At 49.8% G+C, this 17,247-nt stretch overlaps 7 protein-coding genes across 7 annotated transcripts; 5 read left to right on the top strand and 2 right to left on the bottom strand.

Moving 5' to 3' along the window:
• Positions 1 to 217: 217 nt before the first annotated feature.
• Positions 218 to 4,716, top strand: BKA55DRAFT_592223 (ABC-2 type transporter-domain-containing protein; the record flags this gene model as incomplete). Its single annotated transcript, XM_046195359.1, has 3 exons — positions 218 to 2,094; positions 2,143 to 3,898; positions 3,949 to 4,716. The coding sequence occupies 3 exons, from the start codon at positions 218 to 220 to the stop codon at positions 4,714 to 4,716; spliced, it is 4,401 nt and encodes a 1,466-aa protein (XP_046052206.1).
• Positions 4,717 to 5,772: 1,056 nt separating this feature from the next.
• Positions 5,773 to 8,681, top strand: BKA55DRAFT_592221 (uncharacterized protein; the record flags this gene model as incomplete). Its single annotated transcript, XM_046195358.1, has 3 exons — positions 5,773 to 6,615; positions 6,665 to 7,100; positions 7,468 to 8,681. 3 exons carry the CDS (start codon positions 5,773 to 5,775, stop codon positions 8,679 to 8,681), a joined length of 2,493 nt encoding a protein of 830 aa, XP_046052205.1.
• A 68-nt stretch (positions 8,682 to 8,749) lies between these two features.
• Positions 8,750 to 10,649, bottom strand: BKA55DRAFT_639538 (uncharacterized protein). Its single transcript, XM_046197110.1, has 2 exons — positions 9,653 to 10,649; positions 8,750 to 9,601 (listed from the first exon to the last, which is right to left on the bottom strand). Exons 1-2 carry the CDS (start codon positions 10,180 to 10,182, stop codon positions 8,884 to 8,886), a joined length of 1,248 nt encoding a protein of 415 aa, XP_046052204.1. The 5' UTR covers positions 10,183 to 10,649; the 3' UTR covers positions 8,750 to 8,883.
• Positions 10,650 to 11,536: 887 nt separating this feature from the next.
• On the top strand, positions 11,537 to 12,280 carry BKA55DRAFT_592219 (histidine phosphatase superfamily; the record flags this gene model as incomplete). The annotated part of the gene is made up of 3 exons (XM_046195357.1): positions 11,537 to 11,580; positions 11,625 to 12,088; positions 12,132 to 12,280. 3 exons carry the CDS (start codon positions 11,537 to 11,539, stop codon positions 12,278 to 12,280), a joined length of 657 nt encoding a protein of 218 aa, XP_046052203.1.
• Positions 12,281 to 12,976: 696 nt separating this feature from the next.
• Positions 12,977 to 13,907, top strand: BKA55DRAFT_562632 (uncharacterized protein). Its single transcript, XM_046192311.1, has one exon. It carries the CDS (start codon positions 13,045 to 13,047, stop codon positions 13,726 to 13,728), a length of 684 nt encoding a protein of 227 aa, XP_046052202.1. The 5' UTR covers positions 12,977 to 13,044; the 3' UTR covers positions 13,729 to 13,907.
• Positions 13,908 to 13,922: 15 nt separating this feature from the next.
• On the top strand, positions 13,923 to 14,804 carry BKA55DRAFT_299714 (thioredoxin-like protein). The gene has a single exon (XM_046185594.1). It carries the CDS (start codon positions 14,059 to 14,061, stop codon positions 14,749 to 14,751), a length of 693 nt encoding a protein of 230 aa, XP_046052201.1. The 5' UTR covers positions 13,923 to 14,058; the 3' UTR covers positions 14,752 to 14,804.
• Positions 14,805 to 14,858: 54 nt separating this feature from the next.
• Positions 14,859 to 16,637, bottom strand: BKA55DRAFT_505811 (major facilitator superfamily domain-containing protein; the record flags this gene model as incomplete). The annotated part of the gene is made up of 4 exons (XM_046187221.1): positions 14,859 to 15,363; positions 15,416 to 15,561; positions 15,614 to 16,236; positions 16,286 to 16,637. 4 exons carry the CDS (start codon positions 16,635 to 16,637, stop codon positions 14,859 to 14,861), a joined length of 1,626 nt encoding a protein of 541 aa, XP_046052200.1.
• Positions 16,638 to 17,247: the final 610 nt, after the last annotated feature.

Here is a 17,247-nt window from a genome sequence, read left to right as displayed (position 1 = left end):
TATCTTTGTTGTATCCCTTCCTTTATACAAACTTTAATAATTCTCCTAATTCGAACCAGAAACTGTATGTAACCGTCCCATGCTCAGAGTTTACAAGAGCTGACAAGGTACAGATTTAAGCTTATACGGCTAGACTTTTCGTCTTGCTAGTATGGCTGCTTCTCATCTTCCAGGTGAGGCACGCTCAGAGCACAGCAGCCACGACACCATCGTCGACATGGACACCACTCCGAACGAGAAACCCCCTGCTCCCAAGGACGACAAGACAAGCTCCAGCGATGATGAGATCGAGCAGGATCAGAGCGAGGAGATGGTCCGTCGACACTCCATCGTCCGCGACCTAGCCCGTCAATACACCAACACATCAGCGCACTTCCAAGGCAGCCACGCAGATCTCTTCAACGCAGGCGATGCCGACTCACCCCTTAACCCGCACAGCGAGAACTTCAACGCCCGAGCCTGGGCAAAAGCCATGTCAAAGTCAATGCGCGAGAATGGCTCTGGCTTCCGACAGAGCGGTATTTGCTTCCAGGACATGAACGTCTTTGGATACGGCGCTGAGACAGATTACCAAAAGGACGTTGGTAACATCTGGCTCAGTCTCCCAGGCATGGTTCGCAATGTCTTTTCTCCTACAGCTGGTAAGCGCCGCATCGACATCCTTCGTGGTTTCGACGGTGTCGTCAACGCTGGAGAGATGCTCGTTGTTCTCGGCCCCCCTGGTTCAGGATGCTCTACATTCCTCAAGTCAGTGTCCGGCGAGACAAACGGCATTTACATCGACGACAGCACATACTTCAACTACAACGGTGTTCCAGCTCACGAGATGCACAAGCATCACAAGGGTGAAACTATTTACACCGCTGAGGTCGACGTTCACTTCCCCATGCTTTCAGTCGGCGACACACTCACCTTCGCCGCGCGCGCAAGATGTCCTCAGAACCTACCGCCCAGCATCAACCACAACCAGTACAGCGACCACATGCGCGATGTCGTTATGGCGATGTACGGTATCAGCCATACCATCAACACGCAAGTTGGCGATAACTACATCCGCGGTGTTTCAGGCGGTGAACGAAAGCGTGTGACAATCGCAGAGGCTACACTCTCAAACGCACCCTTTCAATGCTGGGATAACTCAACCCGTGGTCTAGATTCGGCCAACGCGATTGAGTTCTGCAAAACCCTGCGCTTACAATCTGAACTCTTCGGTCAGACGTGTGCTGTCTCGATCTATCAAGCTCCCCAGTCTGCATACGATCTCTTCGATAAAGCACTTGTTCTCTACGAAGGACGCCAGATCTTCTTCGGCCCCGCAGATGAAGCGAGGCAATACTTCATCAATCTCGGCTTCGAATGTCCCGATCGTCAAACAACGCCCGACTTCCTCACCTCTATGACCGCACCAGCCGAGCGCGTCATCCGTCCAGGCTTCGAGAACAAGGTCCCCCGCACCCCCGATGAGTTCGCCGCCCGCTGGAAAGAGTCCCGCGAGTACCAGATCGTCCGCGCTGAGATCGAGACCTACAAGAGTCTCTACCCGCTCAACGGTTCCAGCGCCGAAGCTTTCCGCGAGAACAAGAAGTCCGCACAGGCTAAAGGTCAACGTCTCAAGTCCCCCTTCACGCTTTCCTACATGCAACAAGTCGATCTATGCCTCTGGCGCGGCTGGAAGCGTCTCAAGGGCTCACCAGGCGTTACCATCTTCTCCCTCATAGCAAACACCTGTACCGCGCTCATCGCCTCGTCACTGTTCTACAACATGAAGCCCACGACGAATGACTTCTTCAAGCGCGGTGCTGTTCTCTTCCTTGCCGTGTTGATGAATGCCTTCGCTTCTGCCCTTGAGATCTTGACGCAGTATTCCCAACGACCTATTGTTGAGAAACATTCGCGGTACGCTTTCTACCATGCTTCTGCTGAGGCGTTTGCTTCGATCTTGGTTGATATGCCGTATAAGATCAGTAATAGTATTCTGTTCAATGTCACTCTTTATTTCATGACGAATCTTAACAGGGATGCGGGAGCATTCTTTTTCTACCTCCTTGTTTCGTTCATCATGGTCCTCGCCATGTCTGGTATTTTCCGATCTATGTAAGTCTCATCACTCACGCTTACTGCGCACCACCGCTAACATCTCAGTGCTTCACTCTCTCGTACACTCTCACAGGCCATGGTTCCCGCTTCGCTCCTGATCCTCGCCCTCGTCATCTTCGCCGGCTTCGTCATCCCAACAGACTACATGCTCGGCTGGTGTCGATGGATCAATTACCTCGATCCAGTAGCCTACGCCTTCGAATCCCTCATGGTCAACGAATTCTCCGGTCGCAATTTCACCTGCACCGCCTTCATCCCCAGCAACTCTATCTCCGGCTACGAAGACGTCCGCGGTCTTAACCGAGCTTGTTCCACGGTCGGCAGCATTCCAGGCGAGAGCTTTATCAATGGCGATCGCTACCTCAACCTTCAGTACAAGTACTACCACGCTCACAAGTGGCGCAACGTGGGTATTCTCATCGCCATGACCATCTTCAACCACGTCGTCTACATCGTCGCTACCGAGTACATCTCCGCCAAGAAGTCAAAGGGTGAAGTCCTCGTCTTCCGTCACGGCCACCTGCCCGCTTCCACCAAAGGCAAAGCCGATCCCGAATCCGCTGTTTCCGGCCCCGTTCCCACCGCTGAGAAGTTCAACAACGAGGTTGCCAACATTCAAGGGTCTACTAGCGTCTTCCACTGGAATAATGTGTGCTACGACATCAAGATCAAGGGCGAACCTCGACGTATTCTCGACAACGTTGACGGATGGGTCAAGCCAGGAACTCTAACTGCTCTCATGGGTGTCTCGGGTGCCGGAAAGACTACTCTCCTCGACTGTCTCGCTGATCGAATCTCAATGGGCGTCATCACAGGTGAAATGCTTGTCGATGGCAAAATCCGCGACTCATCCTTCCAGCGAAAAACCGGCTACGTGCAGCAGCAAGATCTTCATCTCGAGACCAGCACCGTTCGTGAAGCTCTTACTTTCTCCGCCCTTCTCCGCCAGCCCGCCTCTACCCCCCGCGCCGAAAAGATCGCCTACGTCGACGAAGTCATCAAGCTGCTAGACATGCAAGAGTACGCCGACGCAGTCGTCGGCGTCCTCGGCGAGGGTCTCAACGTAGAACAGCGCAAGCGCCTCACCATCGGCGTTGAACTCGCCGCGAAGCCTCCCCTGCTCCTCTTCGTCGACGAACCTACTTCCGGTCTTGACTCGCAGACATCCTGGGCCATTCTCGATCTTCTCGAGAAGCTCTCCAAGGCAGGCCAGTCTATCCTGTGTACCATCCACCAACCGTCCGCGATGCTTTTCCAGCGCTTTGACCGTCTTCTCTTCCTCGCCAAGGGCGGACGCACCATCTACTTTGGCGACATCGGCGAGAACTCTGAAGCCCTAACCAATTACTTCGTCAGGAACGGTTCTGATCCTTGTCCCAAGGGCGACAACCCTGCTGAGTGGATGCTTGAGGTCATTGGCGCGGCACCTGGCTCACATACTGAGATCGACTGGCATCAGACTTGGCGACAGAGCCCTGAGTATCAGGAGGTTCAGACTGAGCTTCAGCGTCTCAAGGTTGAGGGTAGTGCTCACAATGAACCTCACGATACCAACTCTGAGTCGTACCGGGAATTCGCTGCGCCTTTCTGGGAGCAGCTTCGCATTGCTAGTCTCCGAGTCTTCCAGCAGTACTGGCGCACTCCTTCATACATCTACTCCAAGGCTGCTCTGTGTATCCAAGTGGGCCTCTTCATCGGTCTCGTCTTCCTCAACGCTCCTCTGTCAATTCAGGGCTTGCAGAACCAGATGTTTGCCATCTTCCAGGTCCTCACAGTCTTTGGTCAACTCGTCCAGATGCAGGTAAGTCTTCCTACACTCCCACCATCCCCAACACTCACTAACTTCCCTAGATGCCTCACTTCGTCACCCAACGCTCCCTCTACGAAGTCCGTGAACGCCCCTCCAAGACATACAGCTGGAAGGTCTTCATGCTCTCCCAAGTCTTCGCCGAGATCCCCTGGAACAGTCTCATGTCCGTCTTCATGTTCGTCTGCATCTACTACCCGGTCGGCTTCCAGAAGAACGCCGAAGCAGCCGGCCAGACCGCCGAGCGCGGTGCCCTCATGTGGCTTCTCTTCTGGCAGTTCCTCGTCTTCACTTGTACCTTTGCTCACATGTGTATCGCCATCACCGATACTGCTGAGGCAGGTGGTAACCTTGCCAACGTTATCTTCATGATGTGCCTTTTCTTCTGTGGTGTCTTGGCCTCGCCCGATAACATGCCTGGCTTCTGGATCTGGATGTACCGAGTATCGCCGTTTACGTATCTCGTCTCGGCGATTTTATCGACTGGTATAGCCAACACACATGTTACCTGCGCGTCCAACGAGTACACAACCATGCAGCCACTCAACGGCACAACATGCGGGGAATATCTCCAGAACTTCGCCGACAAAGCTGGTGGCTACGTCTTCAACCCCGACGCGACATCCGAGTGCCAATTCTGCCCCATCAAAGACACCAACACGTTCCTCAAGGCCCTCAGCGCCAGCTACGAGCACCGATGGAGAGACTTTGGTATCGGAATGGTGTACATTGTCGTCAACATTGCAGGCGCTCTGTTCCTGTACTGGCTTGTTCGCATGCCCAAGAACAAGAACAAGAAGAAGCAACAGTAAATGCACACTTGAGCTTCGGCTCTTTTTTATTTTATTTTTGGTACAAGGATTTGTTTTAGAGAAGTACTATAGACTGGATTGGGTTTTTTACTTTTACTTAGAATAGCAATCATCGAGTGTCGATATTAGACTTGTTGGAAGCTCAATAGCACATCGTCAATACATTACGCTCTCTACCCGCCACTCGAGTGCCTCGATGATTACCAGATAACATTTGAGTCACTTTCGATGTGAATAGATATTTTGTTCTTATATCGACTCATTGACTGCTTCTTGACTCTCGATGGATCCTCCATTGTCCCGTTATTTCCTTAACTCCCGGCATTTCCTACGTTGCCGATATTACCGACATAACCACCAAAATCCACTGTTTGAGATTGAGAAATGTGTCATTTCTAAGCCATACCGCGGCAAGCTACGCCGATCACGCCTGAATCAGTTGCATGTGTAACTTGTAGGGCTGAGATGGGGGAGTTTTGGGTGGCATTGGCTGGTAACGCTGTGGTCGACTTAAATATTCACACACCTCAAAATGCAGTGCCATCATTGAACTAACTGGCACGAGAGCAATTGTTTCCAGTGCTATTATGGCGCAATTGAAACTGATTCATGCCACTGATGAATCTCACATACTCTACTTATGACAACGGTATACAAATTGATTGGGATTGCTTCCTGAGCCCCGGTCCAATGGAGGAGACTGATCATGCAATCTGCTTCACAATACGATACTTATATTCAAGCAGCAGCAACAGCACCACATGAACCGAACATGTATTGACGAACTAATGCATGGTCTTGATTTATAACCACATATCCGTATCACGTCTTACAAGACCTCCATCCATAGTAATTTGTCTATCCCCCTCCAATCATCTCCCCCACAACCGTCCGGCCGAGTATCCAGATGCCGGGAAGATCTGCTCCATCGGAGGATGAACCCCGCGGGCCGCAAACATTCCCGCCTCAACCCCGACCCCAGCATCACCAATACATAAACTCCATCATATCCTTCATCACTGCTCACTATGATCAGCTCTTCATTATTGCGACAAAATGGCCGTTGACGCTTCAGATAGCGTCTGTCCCACGCTCCGCGATGAACCCCTCACCGATGAACCCCTCACCGATGAAAAACCCCCAGACGATGCTGCTTCAACCCCAAGCCAAGGCGATGAAGAGAACCAAGCTTGCACAACAGATGATCCCGGTGAACCTCCAGATGGTGGATTGCAAGCCTGGCTCCAAGTCGTAACAGGCCATCTCGTCGCTTTCAACTCGTGGGGATATCTCATTAGCTTCGGTATATTCCAACCCTACTACGAATCCCAATTCTCCCTCCCGCCCTCAACAATCTCATGGATCGGAAGCTTAGAAGTCTGTCTCATTTTCTTCATCGGTACATTCTCCGGTCGAGCTTTCGACGCAGGGTATTACCGCACTGCCCTAGCAGTAGGCCTGTTCCTCCAAATATTAGCCATCTTCATGACGAGTATCGCATCATCATACTGGCAAGTCCTTCTCGCGCAAGGAATCTGCCAAGGTTTGGGGAACGGCATAATTTTCGCACCGACTATAGCGAATATGTCGACGTATTTTACTAGCAAGAAGACTATTGCTATATCAGCTGGTGCGTGTGGTGCTGGCACGGGAGGGATTGTGTTTCCGTTGATTGCGCAGCAACTTCTTCCCAAGATTGGGTTCCGATGGACGGTGAGGGTTATGGGATTGGTAGTTGCTGTGTCGTCGATGATTATCATGATCATTGCGAAGACGCGACTCAAGGCGAGAAAGGCTGGGCCGCTTGTTGAATGGGCTGCGTTCAAGGAGCCAGCATATGTCCTCTTTGCGGCGGCTATGTTTTTCACCTTGTGGCCGACTTGGATCTCCTACAACTATGTGAGTCTTCACTCAACTGACCTCTATGACGGGTACTAATGATGTCCAGGCTCGTCAATACACAACCGACAAACTCTCCGGCTCAGCCTCAGACTCATTCCTCATCCTCATCGTAATCAACGCCGTCGGTATCCCAGGCCGCATGATATCCGCCTTTCTCGCCGACCGTCTCTTCGGCGCCATCCCCGTTTTCATCCCTACAATCTTCTCCGCCTCACTCTGTCTCTACCTCTGGTCGCAGGTCTCCTCTCTAACCGGAATGTTTATCTGGGTCAGCATATTTGGCTACTTCGGCGCAGCGATACAGAGTCTCTTCCCGTCATGCTGTGCAAGTCTAACACCTGATTTAAGTAAAGCTGGAACAAGAATTGGAATGATATTCTCGATTATTAGTTTTGCCGCGTTGACGGGGTCGCCTTTGGCTGGGAAGTTGATGCAAGCTACGGGCGGGAGTTATTTGGCGGCGCAGATTTGGGGAGGGTCAAGTATGATTTTGGGAATGGCGTTGTTGTATGCTGCGAAAAGAGCTGAGGCTAGACAAAAGTAATGATTTAGAACACCATAGATATTATCATTTAATATAGACATCGAATTGAACCAATATTGAAATGAGGTGTTGTGTTGCACTCCGCACAATTGTATGCCCGCTAGATCCCGGCATCCAATGATTGCTTCTAAAATTTCACCACCACCAAATTCCTCCAGAAACCAACATCACCACCCCTCTTCTTCCTCAGCATGTCCCCAACACCATGGATATGCCGAACCTGCACAAGAGCATTAACACGCTCTCACATGCGCCAATTCGTGCGCTTCGCAACCAATGGTCCGCCCTCCTTCAATCTCCTACAGTGCTCCCGCTAACCATCACAGATGCCTCACCACTCCTCGCACCCGCCCTCCTTCAACGCGCCCAATCCCTCACAACCGAACACGACGACCTGCAAAAAACCCTCAACAACTCCTTCGATTCCACCATAGCCAAGCGCGTCGGCGAATTATCCCGTGTAGCTGGAGCGCTGAAAGCATGGCAGATCTCTCAAGCCTCCGTCGCCGAATTAACTTCCATGATCGACGACCCCGATCAAGATGCCGATCTCGCTGCCATCGCCCGCGATGAACTCAGCTCCGAAACAGGAAAACTCGAATCCCTCGCCCGCAGACTCTCCGCCAGTTTAACGCCCCGCCATCCTTTCGCAGATTTTCCATGCATGCTGGAATTCCGTCCTGGGCCTGGTGGTCTTGAAGGACGGTACTTTATGGATACTTTATTCAAGATGTACAAAGCGCTGTGTATGCGACGCGGTTATCGCCATACAGTAGTAAAATACGAATTCGCCGATACCGCAGGTGATTCCTCCTCATCGGCCGGCGAAAACCCCCTCCAAGAAGCCATTCTCGAAGTCCACGACCAAGGCGCCTTCGACATCTTCCGCAGCGAAGCAGGCATGCATCGCGTCCAACGCATTCCCAGCACCGAGACCAAAGGCCGCGTACACACCAGCGCCGTAGCAGTCTGGGTTCTTCCCTCGTTCCCCGAGAACGGCGCAAGCAACATCGACTTTGACGATCCAGAGAGTGACTTCTACGTTAATCCCCAAGAAGTCAAGATCGAAACGATGCGAGCTAGAGGTGCAGGAGGACAACACGTTAATAAGACGGAGTCTGCTATTCGAATGACGCATTTGCCGACTGGTACGACTGTATCGATGCAGGATCATCGTTCGCAGCAGCGAAATCGTGAAGAAGCATGGAAATTGCTTCGTTCGCGAATTGCTGATCAGCGACGAGAAGCTCGTGAAGAAGAAGCTTCAAAGCTGAGAAACAGCGTACTCTCCAAGACGCAGATCACACGAGGTGATAAGATCCGCACATACAACTATAACCAAGACCGATGTACCGACCATCGCGCAGGCGTTGACGTGCACGACTTACCAAATGTGCTTGAAGGTGGTGAAAAGCTAGATCGAATCATGGATGGCGCAAAAGATTGGCTTGTCAACAAGGACATTGAACTTCTCATGGCTGAAGAAGAAGCCAAAGAGAAGCTCAACAGCAAGAAATAGAAGTGTACAACACTGTAGCATAGACCTTGTATTATCATGTACAGAACCCGCTGTAGGGAACCCAAAAACTCTGTTGAATAGATGACGATATCCCACGCTTCATATCTTCGTGCCATTATACGTATCAAGAACGAACCAAACTCCAGCATGCATCCGATGAGGATACTGCACTCCCAGCCAACTCCTTGCATCAAAGTCCATTTCACATTAATCCTCCCAGAACCACCTTTCCAATATTAGCCACCTCCGTCTTGACATGACTTCGGCTCTGCTCCTCGAAATCGCGTACTATGCCTTGCACGATTATCTTGCGCACGCGCGAATCCGCTTTCGTGAAGAGTTCAGCGACAGGTGCAGAACACTCTCTAGGTGAAGGTACCAACGCCAGAAATCTCGTGTAGCAATCGATCAACACATCGCACAGTGTCGCGAACGTCTCAAAGTAATCCGGATCAAATGGTAGCGATGGCGTAAGAAGAAAAGTATACTCCTCGCCGGGAAGAAGATCTGTTTCCGAAGCTGCAAAGTTCATCACAGATGGCGCTGGGCCACCTGCAGCAGGCAGGGAAGCCATTTCGTCGACCATGGGGTGCATATCAGCTGCTGATGTTGAACGGCGAGATTTACCGCCTGGGCGACGGAACATGCTTGGGAGACGCGCGCGGGTAAGCGATGCAGCGGTGGATGATTCGCCGTGGAGTTGCTGGAACGAGTCGAATTCGGAGAGGAGAGAGTTTAAACTTCGGAGGAATTCGATCGATGTGGAGGAGTAGAGGTCGATGATTGTCGGAAGGGAGAGGCCGAGAAGGAGATGGTTTGTTGCTTTGCGACCAAGTTTTCGAGCGTCGAGGGAGGGCATACGACTAAGGTCTGTCTTCTCGAAGAGGTATGTCTTGAACCAATAAATCCGTCCTTCATGCCTATTTCACTGTTAGCTAACACCCAAGACTCTGCGCCAGATTGCGACATACGCTTTCCGCAAATACTCCAACGTCGCGATGCGCTTATTCGCAAGCTCCGTAACATGATGATGCATGATACCCGCTTCATTCTGCTGCCACATTCCCGATGTCCCAACCGCCCCATTCGGCATTATCCCCATCGGCGTATTCGGCACGATCCCCCCATAAAGGGTCGTCGACCCCGTCGCACTCCGACTCAACATCTGAGCTTCCACGGGCGCCGAACTATCCACACCGTCTGGTCTAGGCGCTACCTTCGCAGCAGCAGAAAGAGCGTAATCCGGCAGCGCAGGAGGCGCCGTAGCATCCGTGACAAAAGCGTTAGGTCCGTTCCCGAACGAACTCCCGCGTCTACTTGACAGCGACGCTTTTCGCGAGAACGACGCTTTGCGGTCTTTGGAGAGGATGTTGGGGATGTTCGTATTCAAAGGATCAACGGTGTGGCCGTCGCGCGTGGTTGGACGAGAAGCGGCGTTGGAGGAGAAGATGGAAGTCGAGAAGATGGGCGTGCCCGTGTTATTCGGTGTTTTGGGAGGCATGTTTTGACGATCTAGCCCTGGGGGACAGATAGACGACGGAGTAGGTAACTGTGTTTGTCTCTTTTCGTGGTAGCCGTGCGTTAAGGAGGGCGAGGGGTGTGGGATGATCGGCAGTCGAAGTAGCCAACAGCTGGCGTTTTCCCAGAGCCGCACGCGGATTGCAGCGTCGTAGTGAATCCACGAGGGGGTTTGAGGGATGAGGTTAGGTGTTTCGCTTGCGATACGCCTATAGGCGCTCAGCGCCGCTTTTTCGCTCGTTTCTTCGATTGCCTAACTCTCGTGAATCTCAATATCGATTGATCGTCGTGCTCATCAGTACTGTAAAGAAAATGGTGAAGGGTATGTCCTGAACTTGAACTTGAACCCCTGGTTTGTGGTGCCGAATGTGGATTGGGCGGGAATTGCTTTTGGAATGGAAGGAAAATAAAAGATCCCTCTCACGCCAGAGCGCATGGGTAAGGTAAGGGTTAAAATTGAAGATCCGCTAACTACCTCCAGCGAAAACTGACCATCTACGGAATAACCACCATTCTTGGCAAGACTCGCATATAGGATCGGTTTCGTGATTTTATTGTGAAAAATAAGGGCCGATTGTGGATGATCGTTTATTTAGCTGGTTACAGGCTCAAATACGTTGCAGCAAAAAGGGACGCCGTTGTGAGGTTCCCCAGCCTTGCCAGTTAATAGACGTCAGCCTTTAACGCAGGGAGACAAAAATGTTAGGACAAGCCTGTGAGTTTGAGGAGCAAACTCAGCAGGCTCTTTAATAGATCATTTTTTGTTATTTTTATTATAGTATCTGTGCCTCTTGACCCATAAAGGAATTAAGCATGCAACCCCTCACAGTTAGGGATTAGATACCATCACTGAGAATCGCATTACCCTACAGCAACAACAGTGCTTTCATGGCGATGGGCGAGCCCCAAGAACCATAAGACTCTCTATAACTATTCCCGCGCTTTTGTCCTTGAGTGAGTACTTATGAGAAACCGTATTACGCAATGTTGTCGAGGGAATGACCTTCTATCTGGCTGATATTTATGCTGGGTGAGGATTGCCTTTGATTAGGCGCTGTCGGTGTCAGTGGGCAGAGGCTCTATTGTTGCTGTCCGTTACCTGTAATCATATGTAATTTATTTTCTTTACCAAACATGTTCTAGTATCTAGCCCTATCTATGGTCAACATTTACACAGAGAAAAGGTCCCAAGGTCTCGATTTAAGCTCAACAGCACGCTAACACCGTGACGTCTTTGTGAAACTCCAAAGACCCCTCATTGCTCACTCACCTCAACACCATCGCAACCCATTTTCAATAAGAGCAGCCAACGCATGCATACCATATAAACACCCAAAATGACAACAATTCATATCTTACGCCATGGCCAAGCTCTACACAAGTAATCAACCCTCCTACCCATCTTTCGCCTCGCTGACAATCCAGCGTCGAAAGAGGCTATCCCCACCGCGACCCTCCACTCACAGATCTAGGCACACGTCAAGCACGCAACGTCCAACAGACCATTAAAATCCAACCAGACCTAATAATCGTATCGCCCATGACAAGGACCATACAAACAATGTACATCGTCTTCCGCTATCTCCTCCACAGTGACAAGACCAAAGTCCAAGTATGGCCCGACCTGCGCGAAGCACACGACGCAACATGCAACAAAGGCGTTTCACGAAAAGACTTGGAGAATAAATTTCCGAATCTTGACTTTTCAGCTTGTCCGGAGAAGTGGGACTTTCCGACGCACACCCCGGATGATGCGACGGTACGAGCCGAAAGAGTTCGGCGGCGGTTGAGAGATGTTGCTAGGATTGGGGGCTATAAGAACATCATGCTCGTCACGCATCGAGGCTTTGCAGCTTTTCTCGTGCAGGGTGATAGGTTCAGTGTTTGTGGTAAGAGTACCAACGTGTGAAGAGATCTTGGCTGATGATGTAGAACACCGATCATATCGCTTCGCTACGAGCGAAGAAGTGGAAAAAACAAGACATGGAGTTAACATAGATACAGGCCTTGAGCAAAATTTTGGTCCAACAGTATTGATACCAGCTGAGAAGCCGAAAACTCGCCAGGGGCCATCGAGCTGACGGGTACTATCAATAGATGTAAAACCCCTGGTCTGAAAGCATCATCTCTAGGCTTGGACGATCATGAGGTTTGAGGAGAATACAATCTTAGACTACAGTGCTGACCTCGTCTCACTAAGCAAATATTGATCAACTGAAAATATTGCTAGAAGAGTCCAAATGGTGGCCACGTCAACATAAGCGGAATACCACCCTTCCTGTCAGCAGTCATCATCGCAATCACCGAGCCCACTTCCCTTCATATCAATTCTCACATTTTGGGGTCCATGACAACTCGAAGTAAGCCGGAACAAACACATAAATCTCCCACCGGTTCAAAATAAGACCTTAAAATCTAATTGGATGAACAAGTACCAGTGGCGGAGATATCCAGTGTTAACTAGAGATAGTTTAAAATAAAGAAGCGCTTCAGACCAAAATCAGCTAAGCCTCACAAGTATATTTACAGCACCAACCCTCATCTTTGCATCAGTGGCGGTGTAAACCAATGTGCATCCTGCAACTCCACGCTTACAGCTATTTACGCTATTTCGTAAGCCAAGCCACTGCAGGGCTGGCCAGTAAACATCTCTGCTGATGCTGAACCACAGTGGATCTTGGGATGAGAAATGTCAGCACTAGTAGGGCTGAGCTCGGCATCACGGCAGTTTAAATAATCTCCCAGTCCCAATCCCAATTTCAAGTAAAAAATAATAATAATAATCAGCGTGCTTATTTTCTCCTTTCTTTTTATTTCTCAGAGAAATTTTCCTCACTGGGAAATCATGACTTTTGTACGACCATTGCTGTACGTTGCCCTCGGGCTTCTCATGGTGGTTTCCATCATCGAACTCTCCTTCATCTCAAGTATGGTCGGTTGGCTACACGGCAACGCCAGCGGAACCTTTTCTTTCGAGTATCGCGGTACAAGACACAATCTCAAAGGCGAGCCTGCAAACTTGATCGTTGATCAGGGACATACCAGCAACGGCGCAGCTGGAACAGCATTTGTCCTCATCGGCTGTGGAGGAATTCTCGCTTTGATTCTTCGCAACAGACAAAACCCCGGGAAATTCAGTCGATTCTTTTATAACCTATGGCTGGTTTTCAACGTCCTCAGCTTGTTACTCATTCTCACGGCTCTAATTTATACATTCGTTGTTACGAATAATCATAACGGACAACGTATCAACCCTGGTGTTGCGGCGGGTCTTGATGATGATGAGAAATACCCTCTTCAGTCATGGACACCTCAGAATTGGTTCTCAGCATTCCTGAAACTCGATCTGACCAACTCGAATGAGAGAAATGACATTGAACATCATCTGCGTCTCATGAGAGGCTGGCAGTACAACCTCATCCCCTTCTTCATCATCCACCTTGCCGAAACAGTCCTTGCACTCTGGGACGCCATGCTACGACGAAACGAACCTGTACCAGCGTATGCGCCACCCAAGCACACTGTCTAAGTCAATTACATATACGAAAAGGATCCGAATCCTTGCAAGGATGGAACAGTATTTTTATTGGCTACATAAACGAAGAATCATGGCATCTACCTCGGCATAAAATGTATAGAGGACAAATCTTTAATGATATAATAGCATAATGCTAAATAATTTACTCACCTGCTTCATTCGTGATAGAGTCCAGTAACTCAAATGTGATTACAAATCCTGTATACGAAAGGGCGCGCCAATGACTCACTAGAACACGCAGCGGGGCTTTCTCAACACATAAAAGCCGTCTCTAAGCACACGATACTCACCCTTGTCTAATCATCCACAAACCAGATCAAAATGACATATACACTCTTCATCGGCAACAAGCGCTACTCCTCCTGGTCAATGCGACCCTGGGTTCTTCTCAAAGCCCTAGAAATCCCCTTCGACGAGAAACTCAACCTCTTCAAGCCTGGTCTTCGTCAACCCGACTTCCTCGCCTTTTCACCAACCGGAAAAGTCCCCTGTCTTCACGATGACGAAACATCAATTGTGGTTTGGGACTCATTAGCTATCTGCGAATACATCGCTGAGAAATACCCCGCTGCTTGGCCAACCGACGCAGCAGCACGCGCCTTTGCACGCAGCGCCGCTGCAGAAATGCACTCTGGATTCGATGCCATTCGTGACGAGTGCTCTATGAACGTTGTTTTGAGAATTGAACTTGGAACACCGAGTGAAGCGCTTCAGAAGGATATTGATCGCTTCAATGCGCTTTTCAAGGAGGGGCTGGAGAAGTTTGGTGGTCCGTGGTTGGCGGGTGATAAGTTTACAATTGTGGATGCTATGTATGCTCCTATTGCTTCGAGAGTCAAGACCTATGGTATTGAGTTGGATGGTGCGGCGAAGGAATATGCTGATCGGTTGTTTGAGCATGGGTCTGTTCAGGAATGGATTCAGGGTGGGATTAAGGAGACGAGTAGAGAGCCTTTTCACGAGGAGGACTGTGTGAGGGGACGCAAGGTTCTGAAGGACTTGGCTAAGGAGTAAGAGTCTGAACAAGTATTGGAGACATGTATTCGATCAAAAGTGCGGCTATTTAATAAAGAAAACCCTAGGTATTTGGGAAGTGCATTAACTCGAAAAGCGTCCTACGGCTAGTTTTGCTCCGAGGAGGTTCCTGCGAAGCTCAGATATGCCAACTTGGTGAGAAGGCGAAACTTCTTTCCCCACATGATAAATGCACCTGCAAATACGGTGATGATAAATGACAAGAAACAGACCAGAATGAAGGTATCCTGCACGCCCATGCTGTCAATCCAAGGCTGAATTCCAAAGGTCATGGCACAACCGATGATGTTCCTAATCAAGATAACTGTCGTGATAGCCTCGCCATCTACTTCCTTGTAGCAGTCAACCACGTAGGCCATTGTGAGAGCAGCTGCAACAGTCAACCCAAAGCCGACGAGTCCCATACCGACGACAGGCCCGATCCAAGGTAAAGCATTGGCTGCACCGACGCCGTAGAGTAATAGGCCTCCTGACATCAGGAATGCCATGGGGATGAAGACCCAGAGACGGAACTCTGGTTCTAACCAGCCACGGTTCCGACGCGTGAGAAAAAGCACGAGTTTATCGTTTAGGGGTCCGGCCATCAAGGCTCTAACGAAAAGTTAGCATATATAGTTATAGTACTGTATTGTTGGGGGCTTACCCAAAGAGACCACCGATGAGAGGGGAAAGCCAGATAAGACCCAAAGCCTCATTGCTCATATTATATGGCGGAGAACCTAAGATAGAAGCTGTAGTGGTTCCCAAGACGGTGATCCAAGAGACACAAGCTCCATATTCAAGTCCACTCTGCATTAATGTAAGTATGTTGTCAGTTTGAGTAAGGGATACTGTAACTTACCCAGACAATGGCTGGAAACCAGGCCAACTGCAAAGGACGATAGACCTGCCTAACGAACTCTCCCCAAGTTCCTGGGAGGACAACCCAAGGGCGGTATTGGAGTCGAAACGAACCTGTCTCCAGAACTTGACCGACTCTGTAAACACTGGTATTGGTGAGTGCAGAATGAAGATGCTTTCCTTCTTTATCATCATGTCGAATAGCCTCTAAAGCAGACTCTTGAGCTTCGTGAACCGGCTCATGAGGGAGCTCCGACTCTCTGGTGAAGTTACTTTCCTCCAAAGTGAAGAAGATAGCAACAAGGAGTATACCACAAAGGATAGCTCCCCACCAATATACCCAACGCCAACCAAGAGTTTCGATCATGTATCCAGAACATATGGGTCCGACTGAAGATCCAGCTGATAGACCAAAGGCGTAAATACCCAAGGCGAAACCTCGTTCATGAGCAAAGAAAATATCAGCGATCGAGATAGGAACAAGAGCTTCATAAGGTGCACGGCCCAGTCCAAAGAGGACGTGAGCGCCGATGAAGTCACCAGAGTTTCTTGAAGTTGCTAGCCAAACGTGACAACAGATCACGACAGTTAAGCTTGACAGGTACGCGATACGCCGACCAAACTCTGCAAGTTATCAGCAAGTGCAATATCTTTACCAAGCCGCGACACTTACTATGAGAAAGAGGCGTAAAGAAGATATTTCCAACCCCAAGCATCAGCAAAGTCAAAGCCGTGCCGATATTCAGTTGATTAATCGATGTACCAAGCGCATCCTGAATATCAACATAGACAGAACTTTCCCAGTTGCCCAGGGCAGTCATGACAGTGCTGTATATGACAAGCAAGAACAGGTGATATCTCTTTCGCCAGACGGACCACCGAAGTGGATCACCCAAACTGTCAGACGGAGTGGGAACAAGGATGATGTCTCCATGTTCGTTGGTGTTGTGGGATGGTCTAGTGACGAGGTAGACTGTTCCAGGGACGACTTGATAGTCGGAATGTGAAGAGTTATTCTCCTCCATGATGATTCAGAAGTGGTTGTTAGAGAGATGTGATGGTGGGTTTGATGCCGGAGTCATTGTTCAAGACGACGAGGTGATTTTATAGACTTGTAGACTTGACTGTTAGTAAGGAGTTCAGCGATAATGATCAACCTGCCGATGGTAATGCCGGTCGTTCATGGTGGGAGGAAAACCTGGGGTTGAACCAAACCCAAATAAGTCTTCCGACGCACTAAAGTCGAGGCTGAAAGCGATAACGGCCTCGGATGATCTGATGACTAGCAAAACAATCATTTCAGATGAAAAAGGGAAGTTGAAGATGCGAGAGAGGTCATGGCGATTTGAGTTTCGTTCGAGACTAAACTGCATTGGGTCTTCCGACAGACTAAGACTGGCCCTTGTCTAACCGTTGACCAATGAATCGGCTGGGGATTCAAGTCCAACTTCAATATCCGGAAGTATACCCGTGGGCTGAGGAGTTGGGCTAGACTGGATTGGCTCTTCCGACACACTAACTTGCTTGTTCTTGAACTCCTTGATCGTAATCAGTGGTATAAATTCCGATACCGTTATCTTCCTTTCCATGCTGGATTATCATTCAGACTGGCTAACATCCTTGACCTATCCTTGG

The sequence above is a fragment of the Fusarium redolens genome (assembly GCF_020744475.1).
Source record: "Fusarium redolens strain MPI-CAGE-AT-0023 chromosome Unknown BKA55scaffold_5, whole genome shotgun sequence".
Lineage (NCBI taxonomy): Eukaryota > Fungi > Ascomycota > Sordariomycetes > Hypocreales > Nectriaceae > Fusarium > Fusarium redolens.
Note: the sequence above shows the minus strand (reverse complement) of the source record. Positions and strands in the feature narration are given on the sequence as shown.